This window comes from Moschus berezovskii, chromosome 7 (genome assembly GCF_049115385.1).
Source record: "Moschus berezovskii isolate FMDL1 chromosome 7, NW_MosBer_1.0, whole genome shotgun sequence".
Classification (NCBI taxonomy): domain Eukaryota; kingdom Metazoa; phylum Chordata; class Mammalia; order Artiodactyla; family Moschidae; genus Moschus; species Moschus berezovskii.
Genome location: NC_142466.1, coordinates 28,435,850 through 28,459,188, shown reverse-complemented (window position 1 = coordinate 28,459,188; position 23,339 = coordinate 28,435,850). Strand labels below are relative to the sequence as shown.

At 39.8% G+C, this 23,339-nt stretch overlaps 1 protein-coding gene across 2 annotated transcripts in view; it reads left to right on the top strand.

Moving 5' to 3' along the window:
- Window positions 1–23,339, top strand: part of LOC129557100 (uncharacterized) — an 86,305-nt gene that overhangs the window by 41,566 nt on the left and 21,400 nt on the right. Inside the window, exons 3-4 of one of the 2 annotated variants that reach the window (XM_088837874.1) lie at window positions 9,748–9,869; window positions 18,048–21,298. In XM_088837874.1, the coding sequence (XP_088694000.1) occupies window positions 9,748–9,869; window positions 18,048–18,109 (184 nt within the window). In that variant the 3' untranslated portion in view covers window positions 18,110–21,298. Of the gene's footprint in view, window positions 1–9,747; window positions 9,870–18,047; window positions 21,299–23,339 lie in introns of those variants that run through there. The other variant, XM_055427669.2, reaches the window with a different exon arrangement.

Genomic DNA, 23,339 nt, shown 5'->3' with positions numbered 1-23,339 from the left:
GGGAAGGAGATCATGACCAGCATTGGACTGTCAAGAAAGCAAGCTGGGAGAAGCGTGATGAAGTCAACTAACTAGTCAGAATATAGATGGTAGGATTGCTCATATATATTGGTCATATATAGATTCCTTGTTCATTCCATATAATCAACTCCTAAATATCCCTGAGTTGGTTCAGTCTAGGCCAAAGTAAATAGAAGGCTGTGACAGTCGGTGTGCATGATCACCCCCTTTGCAGCTGAGTATCTAATATCATTAAAAACCACATCTCATACAATACAGAGATATACAATTTATCAATGAATACAACATCAAACTCTTTTGCCGTCTGATTCAATGTTGTTATTATTTCTGTCAAGTAGATAGGCCATGCTGATTATGTAGATGTAGAAACTGAAATACAAGAGGTTCCCCGAATTCAATTCTGGCACCAGGTAATCCTTGGTGCTGGAACCAGTCCCTAGGTTTTCTGAGGTCAACCTGGCATATTTTCTATCACTTCTCATCACCAGTAGAACTGGCTTTGCTTTCTCTGACTTTTCTTGGTCACTTCTGTGGTTTTATACCATTCCCTCCTTGTCATTAAATAACTCTCAAGGCAAGGCAGAAATTCTCATGAAAACAGAAAACAAATGTACTAGAGAGCCTGGCCTTACAAGAGAGAAAACAGAGATAAGGCGAAGGCCTGTTGTGAAGTGGTGTCCATTACTGCAAAGGAGAAAATGGATATATTGGGAGGAAAGGAAAAGAGAGAAAATGAAAACCTCTGAATTGGTACTGAAGTCGTGAGGAGAACAAATGTTATTTGTATCTGAAAACAGGGATCATCTGGAGGAGCTGCATCTAAGGTGAACAAAAGTGTCATTATAGAAATTGTCTAGCTGTTGAGATTCTACTGGGAACCATTTTTCAAAGTAAAGAAAACTCTAATCCACCTCTAGTTTGTTTATGGAGAGGACTTTGCCCAGCTATACCCAGAAAACTTGAGAATATCACACCAGCACAACCCCGAGACAAACTGTGTTTACCAAGGGGAGTTTCTTGAAGAGAAACATTAAGAAACATTAAACAAAATTTGTTTAATTCTGCAGCAGGGACATGTGATGAGTGCATGATGACTTTCTATTGTAGACTGGCAAGACTTAACCTTTCTGCATCTATTGCTGAGGCAGGAAGGAGAGCGTTTTCTTAGGGTTTTGAACTTACTTCAGCTGAAATCTAACTGCAAAGGGCAGCACCAGAGACTATATCTTACTTATTTTGTATCATTCTCTGCACCTAACAGCAAGTTTTTGTTGTTGTTTTTTTTGGGATGATGATTAATAAAGGGTGCTGTATTTTATGTAGTTATTTATATTTAGAAATAATATCCGATATTGTTATTCAATAAATTTGAATGATTTTAATAAAGACATCTGAGGACAATTTACATTCAAAAATTGGTTCAATTTGACTTAAACTCACAGGCTCCAAAGCAACTGTTTTCTGTTTGAAAAAAACTCAAAAATCACCCAGAAGCCATGACCCTGATCCCCATGCTTTTATTTATGTATGGTTAAAGTTCAAATTTCTCAACATACCATAATCTCAGTGTAACTGGCCAAATTCCATGGTGGATAATTAGATCTAGCCTAGCAGGGCAGATTTGGAGGAAGAGAGCAATCACACTGTACTTCTGCTAACCTATGAGCCAAGTTTACTGTGTTTGACATGAGTGGTTGGACTCTCCTCACTTGCTGACTGGACTAGCCCAGCAGGTTCTGCAGGTGAGATCACTGCTTGGCTCTCTCATTGCCAGGCCTGGTAGGCGGAAGAAGACATGAAATAAATGGACTGACTTTGGATTTCAGAAATTCTCTTTCCTATTTCCTCTCCCAAACCCTTTCTTCTGCCAACTGTCTAGGGACTGAAGCACTCATTTACAAATGCATGCATTCATTCTTCCAACAAATGTTTACTAAGAATCCGTAATGTGTCAGGCACTGACCTAGGCTCTAGAAATATAATATATATATATATATATATATATATACATACATATATATATATAAAATCAGGCATTTCCTGCCTTTGAGGACTTATATATTAATAATTCTAATACTCAGTGAAAAATAATTCAAGTCTCTTAAAAAGCAGAAAGTGCACAAAGTTATGGTATGGAAGTGTATTTATAGATGGGAGCTCATTAAATTTATGGCTATGTGAACCTGTGTTTCTGTTCCACTGTGCATTCAGAATAAGCCCCGCCTTCCTTTCTGTACTCAGAGGCTGTCTTGGCTAAGGCCACCACAAATGCTGCTGGAAGCACCGCTCTCAAGCTCTACCCACACTGTTTTTGAGTGTCTTCCATGTGTTGTCCACAAGTACTCAGACCCAGTAGTAAGATTAAAGAATTTTACCATGATACTCACTTTGATCTTATCATGTTAAAGAAAAGAAAAGAGGTATGATTGAACTTCTCAAAAAGCCCTTATGTTTCAGCAAGAGTCTCTGAAGTCTCTTGTTGCATAATCATAAAAGAATTGATGTTAAATGATATGTTTAAACTCCCCTAATCAATTGAACTATAGTCTTTATAGTTAGGTAATGTGTTGCCTTGCTTATGACATGTATACATGCTTTGAAAATCTATTTACAATAGAGTTTTTATCCTATTCCTATTAATAGGCTGTCACTGTAACACTATTATAACCTCTTTATATAGGGGTTTTAATTCAGCCAGTTTCTTTCAGTTTTAGCTTCCTCCCTGACCAATTGTACAGGGCTATCAGGTCTGCATTATGATAATGAAGCTTTAGGTTATTTGTTGGTATAATATCTACATTAATCATTCATTCAACAAAAAATTATTGAATGCTACTGTGTGCTTAGACTTTTCAAACCAGTCAATCCTAAAGGAAATCAGTCCTGAATATTCATTGGAAGGACTGATGCTGAACCTGAAACTCCAATACTTTGGCCACCTGATGCAAAGAATTGACTTATTGGAAAAGACCCTGATGCTGGGAAAGATTAAAGGCAGGAGGAGAAGGGGATGACAGAGGTTGAGATGGTTCTATGGCATTACCAATAGGATGGACATGAGTTTGAGCAAGCTCTGGGAGTTGGTGATGGACAGGGAGGCGTGGTGTGCTGCAGTCCATGGGGTCACAGAGTCAGACATGACTGAGCGACTGAACTGAACTGAATGTGCTTAGACTTTTCCGATGTTGTGGAGAGTGAGTGGTTAAAAATTTCCCTACATGTATTAGAAATTAAAAATTTTTTTAACCCATGTATTTTGAACATTGGTAAAGTGAAAAGTAAAGTTGCTCAGTTGTGTCTGACTCTTTGCAACCACATGGACTATACAGTCCATGGAATTTTCTAGGCCAGAATACTTGAGTGAGTAGCCTTTCCCTTCCCCAGGGGATCTTCCCAATCCAGGGATTGAGCCCAGGTCTCCCACATTGCAGTTGAACCACAAGGAAACAATGGTAAAGATTGTCTCCTATTCATAGGTTTTCTCAATAGTAAGAAATCCTTGGTGTTGAATAAGGTATGACTCAGAGTTTAAGCCCTTTCCATATTCACTGCCTTTATATTTTTCTCCAGTAAGAGCTATTTGAATAAGCAGAATATTTTGATCAAAGATACACACAGAGTTTTAATTATCTTCAAATTTAGGTAGCTCTCAGTCACTGAACACATATTAATGTACTGACATTGATGAAGACTGACTTTTCCCTCAAGAGAATCCTCAAATCCTCAAATTTTAATCCTCAAAACTGCTTTTTTTTTTAATAGCTTGATGGAATATAACATGCTTCTACTATCTCCCCCTTCTTCCTGTGCCCTTTTCACTACCAGGTTTTTTTTTTTTTTTCCTCCTAGTCTTCTTGGCACTTGGAAGGCTTTTTCTGCCAGATGAGTCAGTTAGAGTGGAAAATTTTAACCCGCATTTTCTTTATTGGCTGGGAAAAGAGGCTTGAAGACAAAGATGCTTGAATTTGCTTCATTAGGCTTTTCATACCACCCTCCTGACCCTCTCCTGAGAATACCACTTTATTTTCAAGTTAGAAAACACCAAATCATCTGCCACGGTGCAGAAAAATCACCTGATCTTGAAATCACAAGATCAATACTCAGTTTAGAAAGTTTTTTTTGAAGAACAAGAAAAATGTTATTGATTTACTTGTGTGTGTGCATTTTTCTAATTCCACAAAGGATTTAAGGAGGTTTTACAAACACAAATAATACTGTAGGACCAAGAGTGGAAAGGAAAAAACATGTATATTTTGCAAAAAGAGAAAAGGAAAATAGGAGAAGAATTGTTAAGTTGAAAATAAATTGTATTCTAGCACAGAGTAGCTATCACCTGTCGAGTGTTTATTATAGGTAGAACACAACACTATCTAATCAAAATATGTAGTCTAATATAATATGTAGCCACTGTTTTGAATCTGTTTAGATTTGGTAGATGTAGAAATTGAGGCTTGAGCTGGTTAATTTATTGAACTCCACACTACTAATTCATGTTAGAAACAGGCTTTTGAATCCAAAGCAATCTATGGCTTGCTTTTTGCAGAGGTATTTATTATTAGTAACGGTAACACACCATACTATCTTAGCAAATATACAAATAAATTAGCTGCATTAAATCAGTCAATTTTTTCCCGTAACTGTCATTGCTTAAGAAGTACAATAGGTTGGAGATTCAGTAATTGTTGGGTACTGGTGGTAGTTGTGGTTTTGATGGAGGAAGTAGTAAAATACACAGGTTGTCCCTGCTCTTTCCTACAGTGCAGGTCAAAAGTAGATCATTTAAAGACTAATGTTATCCTTGGAGGCTATATTCTTCACCAAGATATTGGTGTTAAACAAACCATATAGACTCAGCCATCAAGAATCTGCCTGTAATGCTGGAGACTGGGGTTTGATCCCTGAATTGGGAAGATCCCTTGGAGAAGGGAATGCAGCCCACTCCAGTATTCTTGCCTGGAGAATCCCATGGATGTAGGAGCCTGGCAGGCTACAGCCCATGGGGTCGCAAAGAGTCCACGACTGAGTGACTAACATGTTTTCCTTCCTATGCTGTAAATGTGAAGATACACTAAAAAATTCTACTATGATGTAAATTGCTCAAAATTGTGGTTAAAGCTCTTTACAATCTCATAAATCACCATGCACATTCATTAAACACTATACACACACACAAGCACACACACACAAATATACCATACTGAAATATCACAAAATCAGGCCTAAAATTAATTTGTTGGCTATATTAAATACTAAATATGTAATAGGATGCACTTTTGTTTGCATTAGACTTAAGACACAGGAAAAAAATTGGGACAACCTGAATATTTCAGGTCTCTTAAGAAAAGTCTCTGAGAAAGTATTTTGAACAGCTTCTTTTCCTCCAGATAAATTTCCCTGTGTCAAATGGAAGCCATCAGAACAATTCCCTACACCTTAAAGCTACTTCAAAGTACTATAATTTGTCTCCTTGACAGCTTACTGAGTTAGATCAGAGTAATGATTCAAGAAAAATGTGCTGACTCTCTGTCTTAGGCACCATGCTAAGATATTGTGCACATCATTTAAAATTTTAATAGCAACTCCATGAGATGTTATTATCCCCATTTTAGAGATTGAGAAACCACAGAAAGATCAGAGAAGTAAAATAATTTGCCCCAGGGCCACATCCATGATGGAGCCTGAATTTAAACCTAGATATGATGCCAAACCCCATGGACTTAACCACTGGACCGTCCCCACCTATCCTCTAAAAGAACAGCTAAGGTTTTCATAGAGACTTGACTGTGTATAGACAGTTGCTTCAAGAGAGGAAAAAGGCAAGAGGATTTGGAGCATAGGTTTCAGTTCAGTTCAGTTCAGTTGCTCAGTCATGTCTGACTCTTTGCGACCCCATGGACTGCAGCACGGAAGGCCATCCTGTCCATCACCAACTCCCAGAGCTTACTCAAACTCATGTCCATTGAGTCGGTGATGCCATCCAACCATCTCATCCTCTGTTGTCCCCTTCTCATCCTGCCTTCAATCCTTCCCAGCATCAGAGTCTTTTCAAAAGAGTCAGTTCTTCGCATCAGATGGCCAAAGTATTGGAGTTTCAGCTTCAGCATCAGTCCTTCCAATGAATATTCAGGGCTGATTTCCTTTAGGATGGACTGGTTGGATCTCCTTGCAGTCCAAGGGAGTCTCAAGAGTCTTCTCCAGCACCACAGTTCAAAAACATCAATTCTTTGGTGCTCAGTTTTCTTTCTAGTCCAACTCTCACATCCATACACGACCACTGGAAAAACCACAGCTTTGACTAGACAGACCTTTGATGGCAAAGTCATGTCTCTGCTTTTTAATATGCTGTCTAGGTTGCTCATAACTCTTATTCCAAGGAGCAAATATCTTTTCATTTCACGGCCGCAGTCACTATCTGCAGTGAATTTGGAGTGCAAAAGTAGTCTGTCACTGTTTCCATTGTTTCCCCACCTATTAGCCATGAAGTGATGGGACCAGATGCCATGATCTTAGTTTTCTGAATGTTCAATTTTAAGCCAACTTTTTCATTCTCCTCTTTTACTTTCATCAAGAGGCTCTTTAGTTCTTCTTTACTTTCTGCCATTAGGGTGGTGTCATCTGCATATCTGAGGTTATTGATATTTCTCCTGGCAATGTTGATTCCAGCTTGTGCTTCATCCAGCCCAGCATTTCTCATGACATACTCTGCATGTGTGTTAAATAAGTAGGGTGACAATATATAGTCTTGACGTACTCCTTTCCTGATTTGGAACCAGTCAGTGGTTCCATGTCCAGTTCTAAATGTTGCTTCTTGACCTGCATACAGATTTCACAGGAGGCAGGTCAGGTTGTCTGGTATTCCCACCTCTTTAAGAATTTTCCACAGTTTGTTGTGATCTACACAGTCAAAGGCTTTGACATATTCAATGAAGCAGAAGTAGATGTTTTTCTGCAACTCTTTTCTGGAACTAGCTTTTTTGATGATCCAATGGATGTTGGTGATTTCATCTCTGGTTCCTCTGCCTTTTCTAAATCCAACTTGAACATCTGAAATTTCACAGTTCAAATACTGCTGAAGCCTGGCTTGGAGAATTTTGAGTATGACTTTGCTAGTGTGTGAGATGAGTGCAATTGCGTGGTAGTTTGAACATTCTTTGACATTGCCTTTCTTTGGGATTGAAATGAAAACTGACCTTTTCCAGTCCTATGGCCACTGATGAGTTTTCCAAATTTGCTGACATATTGAGTGCAGCGCTTTCACAGCATCATCTTTTAGGATTTGAAATAGCTTAACTGGAATTCCATCACCTCCACTAGCTTTGTTCATAGTGATGCTTCCTAAGGCCCACTTGACTTCACATTCCAGGATGTCTGGCTCTAGGTGAGTGATCACACCATCATGATTATCTGGGTCATGAAGATCTTTTTTGTATATTCTTCTATGTATTCTTGCCACCTCTTCTTAATATCTTCTGCTTCTGTTAGATCCATACCATTTCTTTGCATGAAATGTTTCTTCGCCCATCTTTGCATGAAATATTCCCTTGGTATTTCTAATTTTCTTGAAGAGATCTCTAGTCTTTCCCATTCTATTCTTTTCCTCTATTTCTTTGCATTGATCGCTAAGGAAGGCTTTCTTATCTCTCCTTGCTATTCTTTGGAACTCTGCATTCAGATGCTTATATCTTTCCTTTTCTCCGTTGTCTTTTGCTTCTCTTCTTTTCACAGCTATTTACAACCATTTTGCCTTTTTGCATTTCTTTTTCTTGGGGATGGTCTTGATCACTGCCTCCTATACAATGTCACAAACCTCTGTCCATAGTTCTTCAGGCACTCTATCAGATCTAATCCCTTGAGTCTATCTGTTATTTGTACTGTATAATCGTAAGGGATTTGATTTTGGTCATACTTGAATGGTCTAGTGGTTTTCCCTACTTTCTTCAATTTCAATCTGAATTTTGCAATAAGGTGTTCAGCTCCCGGTCTTGTTTTTGCTGATTGTATAGAACTTCTCCGTCTTCGGCTGCAAAGAATATAATCAATCTGATTTCGGTATTGACCATCTGGTGATGTCCATGTGTAGAGTCTTCTATTGTGTTGTTGGAAAATGGTGTTTGCTATGACCAGTGCGTTCTCTTGGCAAAACTCTATTGGCCTTTGCCGTGCTTCATTCTGTACCCCAAGGCCAGATTTGCCTGTTACTCTAGGTATTTCTTGACTTCCTACTTTTGCATTCCAGTCCCCTATAATGAAAAGGACATCTTTTTTTGTGTGTTAGTTCTGGAAGGTCTTGTAGGTCTTCATAGAACCGTTCAACTTCAGCTTCTTCAGCATTACTGGTCAGGGCATAGACTTGGATTACTGTGATATAGAATGGTTTGCCTTGGAAACCAACAGAGATCATTCTGTCATTTTTGAGATTGCATCCAAGTATTACATTTTGGACTCTTCTGTTGAGTATGATGGCTACTCCCATTCTTCTAAGGGAGTCTTGCCCACAGTAGTAGGTATAATGGTCATCTGAGTTAAATTCACCCATTCCAGTCCATTTTAGTTCACTGATTCCTAAAATGTTGATGCTCACTCTTGCCATCTCCTGTTTGACTGCTTCCAGTTTGCCTTGATTCATGGACCTAACATTCCTAGTTCCATATTACAGCATCGGACTTTACTTCCATCACCAGTCACATCCACAACTGGGGGTTGTTTTTCCTTTGACTCTGTCTCTTTATTCTTTCTGGAGTTACTTCTCCACTGATCTGGAGCATATTGGGAACCTACTGACCTGGGGAGTTCATCTTTCAGTGTCCTATCTTTGTGCCTTTTCATGCTGTTCATAGGTTTAAACTAACTGAAATTGGAAGATGGAACACTTGTATTTTAGTTACTGAGTGGAAGTATACTATATTCAATGTATTTCTCTACTCTGCACACTGTCCAGGTGATAAAGGGGCTTAGGAAGTGGGGATTAGGAAATATCTCCTGTGTTTAGGCCAAGTCACAAGGTTTGTGAACACTTGCCTCTTCTTTTGCCTACAATCAATCTCTCTTTTGATGAGAGGAAGAATAGCCTCATTCTGAATCAATGAAAAGACTTCTGTCTTTTTGCCAGCATATATATGCTATCTGCATTTACAGAATTGAAAGTGTACCTCAAAGGAGCATTCTCTTGGGAAAAAAGGTAATGAGATAAAAGAGAATGAATATTTTTAAAATCATGGACACCTAGGATCGAATCCTGGGGTTGATGCTTTATAGTAGCATAACCTACTTTACTTCTTTGAGCACTGATTTCTTTTCCTGAAACTTGAGGGTGATCCAAATTACCTCCAGAGTTACAGTAAAGATGTAATGCATATAATACAGATAAACTCTTGGAGACGGAAATGGCAACCTACTCCAGTGTTCTTGCCTGGAGAATCCCAGGGACGGGGGAGCCTGGTGGGCTTCCGTCTATGGGGTCACACAGAGTCGGACACGACTGAATGATCCTAAAAGACATAAAACAAATGAAGTCTTTTCATCTCTTGTATTTGTTAAGAGCTCTTCCCTTCCCTTCTCTTCTCCTCTCCCTCTCCTCCCTTTTGTTTTCTTTCTCTTATTTTTCTGTAGCAGTGTTTCACAAGCCCGCGTTTTGTCTGTGTATATTGTTGCTACAATTCTGTATACAGGGAGACCCTGATTCTTTGCATGTGTTGATGTATTGATATAAGTGTCTCATCTTCACAGGTTTTGGAGGGAAACTTTGGATGCTGGTGGATCGGTGAGAAAAAGCACTTATTTTACCCCTGACCTGAGCACTGAAGAGATACCCTCTCACCACTGTTGCAAATTCATGCTTCCAAGAACTGGTGAGTTGAAGAACTTATCCACTGTGTCTCCATTAAAGAAGATATATTGTAAAACATAACTAATAACATCAACAGCAACAACAACAAAAGTAGAAACAAAGCCCTACTATGTAATGCCTTCCTAAATATTTTCCCTTTAAGGAGATTTTGAGATCCAGCTTTTCTGTGGTTATAGACTCTGGATAAGAAAATATTAAATTGGAAACTCCAAAGATGATGTAAGTCATCGGGTATATTTTAGAGCTGGATTTGTTCAACCACCACTTGTCACTGTCATCCTATAAATGTCTCTCTGTACTAACTCCATTGCCCCAGGCAGTCATGTGCCTCTCTAAGACATCTCTCAGCTGTGACCTTCTCTTGGAGGGAGGGAGCTGGCCAAAGGGTGCATAGCAACCAAAGCTCCTCATTATATTGGCCTAACTCTCCTGATCCTACATTTCTCAACATATGTCTTTTTCTCCTTTTCTATTGCGTAAGTCCAGTGGAATCACTTCCGTTGAATTACATGGAAGAGTCTGTTCACGGGGCTAGTCTGGCAGTTCTCCATTGGATATTTAACTTTCACAGTTTCATAATTTGCATATACTGTTTTCTTGAAGTGATAGTTCATTCTCAGGTCCTTTAAACAGTTCAGTTCAGTTCAGTTCAGTTGCTCAGTTGTGTCCGACTCTCTGCGACCCCATGAATCACAGCACGCCAGGTCTCATTGCCTCTTTATGGTTTTACTGGTTTTTTTTCCCTCTGGATAATTTTCGGGGATATTTCTAGTAACCAATCCATGTCAGGGAAGCAGTAGGACAAATGATTTTGAACCACCTTGGTTGACTGAATAAGGTATTTGAGAGAACACTGGAGAAGTGGGGAGGTTGCAGGGGAATATGCTAAAATGTTCTGTTACTCTTGTCCCAACTTTACCCTTTGTCATTTTGGTGGCCATTTGGATCATAAGAAATATTAATGACAAATCTAGTCTTGTTTGAAGATGAAAATTCTAACAGTGTTTACCTCATAGGGATATTGTAAGGTTTAAATGAAATAATCTGTATGAGAGGTATGGCACTATGCTTTCCATTCTATAAGAACTCAGTATCAGCTGTACAGCTATTATTACTCTCAATTCTGAAATTCTGTTGGTCAACCTTTCTCCATTGGAGTTTTAAAATAAAATCTAATAATTAGGCTAATATGTTATATGGTTCTTCCACGGTTCAAGCATTATTGTGAAAGATAGAAACCTTTCCTGAGTCAGTACTACTTTTGAGGATAAAATTGGGATACATATTTCGAATGTATTTTACTCCAAAGAAACTATCTGAGGTAACTGGTGAGAGATGGGACACAAAAACCTATTAGACATCCAAACTGAATTAATGTTAGTTGAATAAAATTCCTGAACAGCTCATTGCCACATCCGAGGAAGAGTTCTGGTCTAAATGAGAACGACCAGAGATTATAGAAAAAGTTCCTTCCTGTTCTTTTAAAAAATACTTGTTTATGTATTGAAATACAGATGATGTACAATATAATGCTAGTTCCAGGTGTATAACATAGTGACGCTGCATTTTAAATGATTATGAACTGATCAGCATGGCAATTCCAGTAACCATCTGTACCCATTGAAGGTTGTCATAGTGCTATTGACAGTATTCCCCATGCTGTGTATTGCATCCCTGTGACTTATTCATAAGTAGAAATTTGTACTTCTTAATTCTCTTCACCTACGCTTATTTTGCCCAGCCTCTATTCCTTCCCCTCTGACTGCTACCCATTTGTTCTCTGAATCTATGTGTCTGTTTTCATTTCATTTGGTTTGTTAGATTTCACATATAATTGAGTTCATGGGGAACTTGACTTTCTCTAACATTTCTCTTTAACATAATACCTTATAGATCCATCCTCATTGTTGCAAATGGCAAGATTTCTTTTACATAGCTGAGTAATATTTCTCTCTGTGTATATGTTTGTAACCATATATATATATACATATAGATCCACATCTTCTTTATCCATTCATCTATTAGTGAATAATGCTGTGGAAGTTCAGATGGTAAAGAATCTGCCTGCAATGCAGGAGAGCCTGGTTTGATTCCTGGGTTTGGAGGATCTGCTGGAGAAGGGACAGGCTACCCACTCCAGTATTCTTGGACTTCCCTGGTGGCTCAGAAGGAAAAGAATCTACTGCAATGCGGGAGACCTGGGTTCAATCCCTGGGTTGCAAAGATCCCCTGGAGAAGGGAACGGCTACCCACTCCAGTACTCTGGCCTGGAGAATACCATGGACTGTACAGTCCATGGGGTTACGAAGAGTTGGACATGATTGAGAAACTTGCACTTTCACATTGGTGGATAATGCTGTAATGAACACAGGGGTGCATATATCTTTTTGAATTAGTGTTTTTGTTTAGGTAAATACCCAGGAGTGAAAGTGCTGGGTCATGTGGTAGTTCTATTTTTAATTTTTTGAAGAACCTCCATACTGTTTTCCATAGAGGCTGTACCAATTAACAATCCCACCTACAGTGTTGAAGGTTTCCCTTTTCTCCACATCCTCATCAACACTTGTTATCTTTTGTCTTTTTGATAACAGCTGTTCTGACAGATGTGAGATGTTATCTCACAGTGGTTTTGATTTGCGTTTCCCTGATGTTCATGATGTTGAGCATATTTTCATGTGTCTGTCGGCCATCTGTATGTCTTCTTTGGAAAAATGTTTATTTAGATACCTTGCCCATGTTTTATCAGGTTATTCTTTTGCTATTGAGTTGTATGAATTATATATATATATATATATGATGTTAACCCCATATTGGACATAATTGTTTGCAAATATCTTCTCCCACTCAGTAGGTGGCTTTTTCATTTTGTTGATGCTTTCCTTTGCTGAGCAACAGATTTTTTAGTTTGATGTAATACTAGTTATTTATTTTGGCTTTTGTTTCCCCTTTTCTAAAGGGACAGATCCAAAAAAATATTGCTAAGTCCAGTGTCAAAGAGTATACTGCCTATGTTTTCTCCTTGGAGTTTTATGGTCAATTCTTATAATTGTCTCATCCATTTTGAATTCATTTTTGTATATGCTGTGAAAAAGTAGTCCAGTTGCATTCTTTTGCATATAACTGTCCAGTTTTTCAAACACCACTTATTAAAGAGGCTGTCTTTCCCCCACTGTATAGTCTTGCCTCCTTTGGTGCAGGTTCATTATGTGTGTGTGTTTCTGGGACTCTTTCCTGTTCTGTCTAAATGCAAACCTGTGTGGCATTTACCCAAGAAATGTAGCCTTTCAGATATGAGTGTGAACCGCACAGGTTCTTTCTCATGAAGCTTCTTTGCCTTTTCCTTTTAGAACACTCCCTCACACCACCCCCTCTCTATGGACCTCCATGTGGGCCTCCAGGAACCTTCAGCTCTATTACAAAGGGCGCTCCAACCAGCCAAAGCATGGGCCAACTTTTAATAGCAACTGCAAAAGGCTGGGGCAAAAGAGAAACAGAATTTCCTTCACAGAACTGAAATGGCTCTGACTAAGACCAAGGGCCCTGAAGTGAGACAGACCTGAATTTAAATATTAGTTTTAACAATGAATTTCTTCCTAAACTTAGGCATAATGTATAATATTATTAAATGATACATATTTCATGGGATCATAATGAAGAGGAAGTGAAGTCATGTTTATAAAGAGCTTCATAGATTGTCCAGCATATAGTAAGCATTTAGTAATCAGTCGCTGTTATTATATTTTCCTCAAAATATTTTGTTTGCCAGAAATCTTGAAAGTTAGTCTTTGTATAGATCCCATGACTGGGACTTGGAGAAGAAAAATGGTCTGAACAATTTGGGCAATTATCTTTCTCCTTAGGATCAAGAGAGGCATTTTTTTTCTTAAATATCCAAATTGTCCATGTCACTTTACTTATCCAGGGACTTGCCGCATCTATACCTTACTTTTATGCTATGGGAAACATTTAAAAACATGTATATACCCACATCGGAGAAGGCAATGGCAAGCCACTCCAGTACTCTTGCCTGGAAAATCCCATGGATGGAGGAGCCTAGTAGGCTGCAGTCCGTGGGGTCGCTAAGGGTCGGACATGACTGAGCGACTTCACTTTCACTTTTCACTTTCACACATTGGAGAAGGAAATGGCAACCCACTCCAGTGTTCTTGCCTGGAGAATCCCAGGGACGGGAGAGCCTGGTGGACTTCCGTCTATGGGGTCACACAGAGTCGGACACGACTGAAGTGACTTAGCAGCAGCAGCATATACCCACATATACTTAGGTTTAATATAATATATGAATATACTTTCTGCAACATTTTGCTTATCTGTTCTCTCCAATGGCAGTAACCCTGTGAAGTAGGTTTTATATTATTCTATTTTATGATTAAAGGGAAAAAGAAGCAACTTGGCCAGGACACAGGCCTTGCAGCTGATTAGGGATAGAGCTGGGGTGTCCTGACCCCTTTCCAGTTTCCCTTCCTTTGTACTGCTCCAATGACCATGGAAACGAAATGCACTGGAGCTTGGCTGCCAGAGAAGTTTCAGCTGATAGGTAACCAAAGGAAACAGCATGGCTGAAATCCAGTTAAAAGTTACAATTCCGTTGGGCAGTTCCTTCTTAACTGACGACAGGAATTGCTGTCACATCCCCGTCTAGCCACTTTGCAAACAGCGGGGATGTTAGCAAGAGCTAGTGGTGAATGGTGAATGCTTCCTAAGGGAGCTGTGATTGCTTTGGCTAGGTTCTGCCGTAGCCGTTTCCTGGTGATGAAGAGACTGTAGGCAGACAATCAGAGGCGGTTACCATCTTCTAATAACCACCTCAGGCTTTTGGCACCTAATTCTCTGGCAGTGTTTAGGGAAGCTCTTTATGTTATTTTATGCTACTTGTCAAGTCCAACTGCTTGTCTAATTTTGCTAAGAAATACGACACTGTCTGTCAAATTGTTCACCACAGTGGGAACCAGTGTGTGCTTTACACAAATGAAAAAGTGAGTCAGTCACTCAGTCGTGTCTGACTCTTTGCAACCCCATGGACTGCAGCCTGCCAAGCTCCTCGGTCCACAGAATTCTCCAGGCAAGAGTACTGGAGTGGGTTGTCATTTCCTCCTCCAGGGGATCTTCCCAACCCAGGGATCTAACCCAGCTCTCCCACATTGCTGGTGGACCCTTTACCTTCTGAGCCACCAGAGAAGTGTGCTTTACACATGGGGTTGTCAAAGTAATTCTGGTCATCTCTGACAAGCAAACAGCAGAGAGAGAAAATTTTTTAAATGGCCCCATTTTACCCAGTTTTCCCATCTGTGGTCCCATGGTGTTTTGAAATCGGGTTGTGGTCCTGAGTGAATGACACAAGGAAACACTTTGCTGCTTGTATTGCCTACTTGGTTTTCATGAACCTCACATGGACTGGCTTCATCCTGTCCCCAAGTCCATAAGCCTCTATCTTCCTCTCCACTTCCTGTGCAGGCTTCCTCTGGTTTGTGGGCTGTGTACTTCGTCTTGTTCCTTCAAGGCGAGGACTGAGCTGCTGGTCAAACAGTTTCTGTGGTGGCTTCTGCCATCTGCTTATCATCCAATCCCAGGCTCAGGTTTTCCTTCCTTGTTTTTTATACCTGAAATAGTTCTTTTCCTGAATTTTTCTATAGCTTTCTCTTTCCACTTTCTTTCCCCTCTTTGTAGTAATTAAGAAGAAATAATGCTCCCCTTCCACACTTTGACTTTGTAATACTTTTTTCCCAAAAGAGTTATGTTCATGAGACTAACGAAAACATGTTAAACTTGGTATTGATTCGATGACTTCATAAACCCCAGACTCCTTGACAGCTTTGTGTGTGTGTGTGTGCGTGTGTGTGTGTGTGAATAAGCTGGCTTGAATCTCAGCTAATCTACCTGAATTTCCTTCTTAAGGCAGTTACATATAATGCCTCTTAAAAGGAATCATCTGTATAAATTTGCAGTTTGGCAGGCAGGTTCCTCCTGGGACTCTGGAGGATTAATAATAAGTCATGGAGATTACACATTCATGTGGGAAATAGGAAGGCCCCAATGTGGGTAAATACTACTTAAGAAGACCCCACATCACAAGGAAGGCTGGAGGTATTTTGGAGGCTCTTAAAACACTCCCTTTGTATCACTTACCACGGTGAACTTTCTGCCTCTAGTGTATGTTATATTCACACTGAATCATTCCAGCGACTTTGCTTTTAGCCTGCATATACCATGTATAGTCTGATCTGGGTAGATAAACCAGCCTTATAGGTTTAAAGGAGATTGCATGAGCTGCTGCTGGGAAGTTTTACTTGAGTTAGTTAGCAACCTGTGAAACTTAGTCCTTGATATTTCAGTAGCTGTCATTGGTAATAAAATCTAGTCCTCATAGCATGGTGAGGGACCCAGGTGGGTAAATAGAGGGAAACCCCTTACTCTTTTTTTCTGGCGTCCCCATAAACTTATGCTGTGACCTTAATTTAAGAGCTTATTGCTTCTCTCACTAAAAAATTACAAATTTTAATACTTTCTGCTAAACAAAAAAGTAAAATTATAAGAATGTAATACTCTTCCAGTGCCCTGGAAATTGTCAAAGAGTGCCCAAGGACTCCCAAGAGCTGGACTGGGTCTGACTCAGAGACTGTTTCATCCGTAGAAACTTAAATTGCTTCTGTATGCTGGGAGTATACAATGAATGAGTGAAGGCACTCTGAATGAATGAAGGGAAAGATAGAACCGGAGTCACACTTTAGTAGCCTAATTGTATATTTTCAGAGCAATGTATTTAAAAAGGGACCGTGATAACACATTTCTAAAAGGAGCTAAACGGCATATTTGACACTTTCTGAGAAGGGATTCTGCTCCTATTACTTGATCTAGGTTTTCAATTTTGGAAGCACTGAGAATTCCCTGTGGATGAATACTGGTGAATTTTTAAGGCAAGCTGAAGACCCAGGCTGCCCTTGTGGACATTAATACTCCCATGGAGCACTTTCCATGAAGAAGAAAAGTGTGGGTTTGCTGTCTTTGCATCAAAACTCCTAGGATTTGGCTGACTGCCTGGTTTATCCCAGGACATTAGTCAGCCCACAAATTCCACATTTGTTTATTCAGACCAGAGCAAGTGAATACTGTCGTTCTCCCATCTCCTTTGTTGGCAAATGCGTTGTTAACCTGAATTGAGTTCTGTAACACAAAACGAAGTGACTAATCTTTTGGGGGTTCCCCCTCCCAGGTTCTTGTATGAGCAACTGAATCTAGAGACCACAGCGTCCCCACTGTCACTTTTCTTCATGCTGTCCTTTTATTCTGAGGGTTCCACATTGTACTTTAGGAAACCAATACCGTCCAGAGTGTGGTTGAACTGGTGCCACCATTAAGAAAAAGCGGTTACTGGACTATTTAGTGTTGCAGCAAAGGGCAGCTAGGTTGATTATTCTCATACTCTTTTTAAAAATCAACATATATTTGGCTACATTGGGTCTTAGTTGTGGTACCAGCTCTCTAGCTGTGGTGTGCAGGCTTAGTTGCCCAGTGGCATGTGGAATCATAGTTCTCTGACCAAGGATTGAACCAGCATCCCCTGCATTGAAAGGTGGATTCTTAATCACTGGACCACCAGGGTAGTCCCTAGGTTGATTATTTACTCTTATGTAGTCTACTGCTGAGCGTCTGCAAATCATCACCTTGTACTCTCAAAAAAAAAAAGTTTTCTCCCTCTGAATATGTGGGTTTGAAGGTACAGGAAGTAGAAATATTAACCAAAAAAATCCAGTTTGCATGATCACAAATATGTGGTAGATCTGGCATATGCAACTAAAAAGAATATATACTGTTATTAATCACCAGGCTATTTGTTTATCTTTGAATATCTTTAAAGACCTAAATTTTTTAGGGGAGATCTGAGGATCTAATTTATAAATCACCATTGGCCATGAAAGAGTGATTAGTTTCAAAAGACAACTGTTTTGCAACATGGTACAAAACAGAAGAGATGATAAAGGAAATCATAAAAATTAACATTTTTGCCATTTAGTCTCAGTTGTTTTTACAGCAGGTGGCACATGGCAGCTTGGCAAATAATTCTCCCCTGTTAGGCCTGTAGAAATTCTGTTTGGTATATCGAGTTTTGACTGTGACTGTGTTTACCATGGATAATCTGTTTTTCTCTCTTCTCTTCCTCCAGCTCTTAGCCAGAAGTACCTTCCAGATGCCCTCTTTCTACCACACTCCTCCTCCTTAGAATAAGGGGACAAGCACATGATGTTGTTTGAAGCAAGAAGATTACAGAATTGCTGCCTGCTAACCCAGCACTTCGGAGAAGGCAATGGCAAGCCACTCCAGTACTCTTGCCTAGAAAATCCCATGGATGGAGGAGCCTGGTAGGCTGCAGTCTGTGGGGTCGCTATGGGTCAGACGCGGCTGAGCGACTTCACTTTCACTTTTCACTTTCACACACTGGAGAAGGAGATGGCAACCCACTCCAGTGTTCTTGCCTGGAGAGTCCCAGGGACGGGGGAGCCTGGTGGGCTTCCGTCTATGGGGTCGTACAGAGTCGGATACGACTGAAGTGACTTAGCAGCAACCCAGCACTTGGATTAAAACAATCTTTTTAGCTTTTTAGTGTGAAATTCAGGGATCACAATTTTTTTTTTTCATTCATGAGACTTTTGCAACTTGTTATTTTCATACCTGAGATCTGGAGGAAAGCTTAGTCTAAATAGTTTCTAAAATAGCCGTTAGCTCAGGAGATACGCAGCCAACAGGAGCTATGTGACAGGAGATATGCATGTGACAGGAACTTTGCCTACACTACACTTTTTTGGTCACATTTTTTTTTTAAGGTGTCATTTAAAAAGTTTGTTTTTTGGAAATGATTCTTCCCACTATTTTTCTATAGAGGGTCAGGGAAATGTATAAATAATTTCTGGGTTAGGTGCAGAAGATACATATGCTGGCAAACAAATCTACAGTGTTGAAGCAGATTGTCCTTTGGAGATACTTTTTCAGGTTTGAGTTCTATGTTTCTGGATTTGACTCAATGAAAATCTTTATTGAGTACCTCGCACATGCACAGCACTCTGCTGAAATAATAGGGGTTGGGGGACTACAGTCTAATTGGAAGACAAGAAGGATAAAGAGAGAACATCTACACATATAGCACAAAGCAGAACAAATTATAATATACAACAGGCTATGGAATATTGTGGAGCAAGAGAGCATTTTTTATTAGTGGAGATAGGAAATGCATTACCAAGGTGATGGCATTCTTGCTGGGTCACAAAAGACAGGTAGAATTTTGGCAGATGAAGAGCCATTCTAATGCAAGAGAATAATAATAGAAAAAGCACAGTGGTCCATTAAGGGCAGAAGCAGGGAAATAAAGGGTGGCTAGGATTATAGTGTGATTTCTGAGCTTCGTGCACACAGCTGTCCATGCCCTCCTCCTTTTTAAAAAAATTAATTAATTTATTTTAATTGTAGGCTAATTACTTTACAATATTGTGGTGGTTTTGCCACACATTGACATGAATCAGCCACGGGTGTACCTGTGTCCGCTCCATCCCAAACTTCTCTCCCACCTTCCTCCCCATCCCATCTCTTTGGGTTGTCCCAATGCACCAGCTTTGAGTGCTCTGTTTCATGCATTGAACTTAGACTGGTCATCTATTTCACATATGGTAATACAAATGTTTCAATGCTATTCTCTCAAATCATCCCACCCTCGCCTTCTCCCAGAGTCCAAAAGTCTGTTCTTTATATCTGTGTTTTATCCGCTGTCTTGTATTTAGGGTTGTCGTTACCATCTTTCTAAATTCCATATATATGCTTTAGTATACTGTATTAGTGTTTTTCTTTCTGACCTATTTCACTCTGTATTATAGGCTCCAGTTTCATCCACCTCATTAGAACTGATTCTAATAGCTGAGTAATAATCCATTGTGTATATGTACCACAGCTTTCTTATCCATTCGTCTGCAGATGGACATCTAGGTTGCTTCCATGTCCTGGCTATTGTAAACAGTGCTGTGATGAACATTGGGGTACACGTGTCTCTTTCAATTCTGGTTTCCTCGGTGTGTATGCCCAGCAATGTGATTGCTGGGTCATATAGCAGTTCTATTTCCAGTTTTTTAAGGAGTCTTCACACTGTTCTCCATAGTGGTAGTTTGCATTCCCACCAACAGTATAAGAGGGTTCCCTTTTCTTCACACCCTCTCCAGCATTTGTTTGTAGACTTTTGGATAGCAGTCGTTCTGATCAGTGTGAGATGGTACCTCACTGTGGTTTTGATTTACATTTCTCTGATAATGAGTGATGTTGAGCATCTTTGCATGTGTTTGTTAGCCATATGTATGTCTTCTTTGGAGAAGTGTCTGTTTAGTTCTTTGGCCCATTTTTTGATCGGGTATTTTAAACCCTCCTCCTTGAACCATTGTTTGCTCCAGAGTCACAGTGCCCCCTGACTCTTTGACAATCTTACCAGCCATTGCGTCTCAGTTACCCTTCCTGGCTGTCGTTCCTCGGCCTGAGCTCTACATGTTGAAAGGTTTCAGCATCAGTTTCTTGTAGCTTTCTTCTCCTAGGTTAGTGATACTGAAAGTGTTAGTCACTCAGTCATGTCTGACTCTTTGCAACCCCATGGGCTGTAGCCAGCCAGGCTCCTTTGTCTATGGAATTCTCCAGGCAATCATACGGGAGTGGGTATTCATTCCCTTCTCCAGGTGGGAAAAGGGGATTTTCCCAACCCAGGGATCAAACCCGGGTCTTCGCCTAGCTTGAAGTGAAGTGAAGTGAAGTTGCTTAGTCGTGTCCAACTCTTTGCGACCCCATGGACTGTAGCTTACCAGGCTCCTCTGTCCCTGGGATTCTCCAGGCAGAAATATTGGAGTGGGTTGCTATTTCCTTCTCCAGGAGATCTTCCCAACCCTGGGATTGAACCCGGGTCTCCCATATTGCAGGCAGACGCTTTACCATCTGAGCCATCAGGGAAGCTCTAGCTTGCTATCATTTAACATCTACATGCCAGTAACCTGCAATTCATTAACTTTCCCCAAGATCCATGCCCTGACCTCTAGGCTGTATATCAGATTGTCTGTTCAGCATCTGCACTTTTGAGGCTCAATATCAGGTCTCTTGGTCCTTTGCCTGCCCCGCTCTGTGGAAATCCTGCTTGTCTGCTAGTCTTTCCCATCTCAGTTAATGGGCCTGCCATCACCTAGTTGCTTAGCTCCCCCCCACCCCCAAACGAAGACTTATTCTAGAGACAGCCTTTTATCTCACTCTCACCATATACTAACAAGTATTTTGAGTCCATTTCTACCCCACACCAAACAAATGACTGTTGTTTTTTGTCATGTTTTATGTAAGATTTGACTTGAAATATACATGAATTATCTTGATAAAAATAAACATTAAATTAAAATATTACTTTGATAGAGATTGTCTCTTGATTCCTTTCTAGAAATTAGCTCCTAAGTTAGCCAGAAGACCCATGTATTCTTAAGTTTGCACCTGCATTGGAATTAATTTTTCCCAACTTCTTTAAGGGCCTTCACATTTTCTTACCCTTCGGACCTAGCTGTTGTGGATTAGATACAGAACTATATGTCCTTTTTTAAAATTTGTTTCATAGTAAAAATAACAATAATGATGACAACAATAGTATTAATAATACTATTAATAATTAGCACCTATTAAGACCTGTGGGCACTGCAGAAAGCACTGTAGATTCATTGATGGTCTAGCCCTCACGGTGACACTGGGATGGATACTATTACTGTCCTCATCTTAGACCTGTCCAAGGTTACACAGCTGGAAAGTGGCAGAGAAACTGGATACAGACTTATTTCTGCCAGACTCCAAAGCCTATGTTTTTAACCAAAAATAATTTAAAATTCTGAACCACTGATTCATCTCGTGCAAAGAATATTTTGTATGCCACACTCAGTAAGATATAAAGATTAGCTCTAGAAAGATCATATAATATAATAAAATAGACCTTTTTACATCACTTTCCCATAGGCCTCATGGTCTATTTTTACGTAATTTCCAAGGTAATTTCACTTTGTGGATGCTGAAAAATTGCCATTCATTTCTTTTTTTCCTCTAACGTTCATCTCTTCTCAGTCTCTCTAAGGGACAACTTCGCTGACATCAAAACTATAAAGAGAGAAACCAGGGAGAAACATGAACCTAATGAGAGGATGAAGTGAATTATTAGAAAAGTTTTTCAGAGGAAGAGCGCTCCTTGCAGCCATTTCAATCTTTATTTCTTTCTGTACTTGACAGTGAGAGTACCACATAAGCCTGAATGAAGACAGAACGAGTTTGACTCAGGATAAACCAGGTTATGCTATGGTAACAAACAGCCTCAAAATATAGTTCTGTATCTAATCCACAACATGCCATGTCATGGGCACTCACTCATGACATGTGCCCATCAACGGCCACATTCTATGATGTATTCTCCATCTATCCAGCATCTGTTTGTACCCCTATGTCTTCATTCTGGGCACAAGGGACATTTTTTAGCTTCGTGTAGAAACTACCTCAGAAGAAACCCCTGCACACAGAAGTTCTTTGATTGATTTTGTTTGAGGCTTTAAATGTTTCCTTGGAAGACTGGTTAACCCCAGTTCCTTTTTTCCCTTGGTTTTGGGCCATTCTGCAGTTGGAATAGTCTGATTTGTGCTTCTTTGGCTCTGAGAACCCCCTCCAAAATTCTCCAATTTCTATCAATGTCTTTGGAGGCAGATAAGTAGGCTTGGTCACTTACTAGTTGTGTGGCATCGTACAATGTCTTAACCTCTCTCAACTTTAGTTTCCTTGTTTGAACAGGGCTGTTGTTCATTATTTGAACAGGGAAAAGTGGCTGAATTTGAGAAAAAGCCAGGAGATAATATTAGTAGCAGTTGTTGATGATTTGGGTGAGGCAGAAGGAAGAGGCAAGGATGTCTACCAGGTTTCTATCTTGACAAATGGGTGGGTGGTGATGCATTTTATTGAGGAGGAGATAAGAGAAGCAATTTGTATTTGTGTGTGTGTGTGTGTGTGTGTGACAGAGACAGAGAGAGATCAATTTCAACATAAGGATTTGAGATATTCTCTAGATATATATGTTGAAATGTTGAGTTTAAGTTTTAATGATACATAGGCGTGTAACCTGGACTGATAATAGAGGTTTCAAAGTCCTTTGCATAAAGAAGATAATTGAAACTGTAGAAGTAGATGAGAGATATTTCTCAAAATGAGCAGAGAAGAGAGCTCAGGGTGAGCCCTAAGAATTTCTTTAAGAAATAAATAAATACTCTATAGAGAGTAGAGGATTCTTCCCTCAAAAGTTAGCTTTTGTGTCACCATATCCCCTCCTTTTTCTCTTCTGTCTCTGGACATATTTTTTTTTTTTGGGGGGGGGTGAAAAAAAAGATTACAGCCTCGATAGAGATGTATAGGAGAGTAGGGAGGAATGTTAATC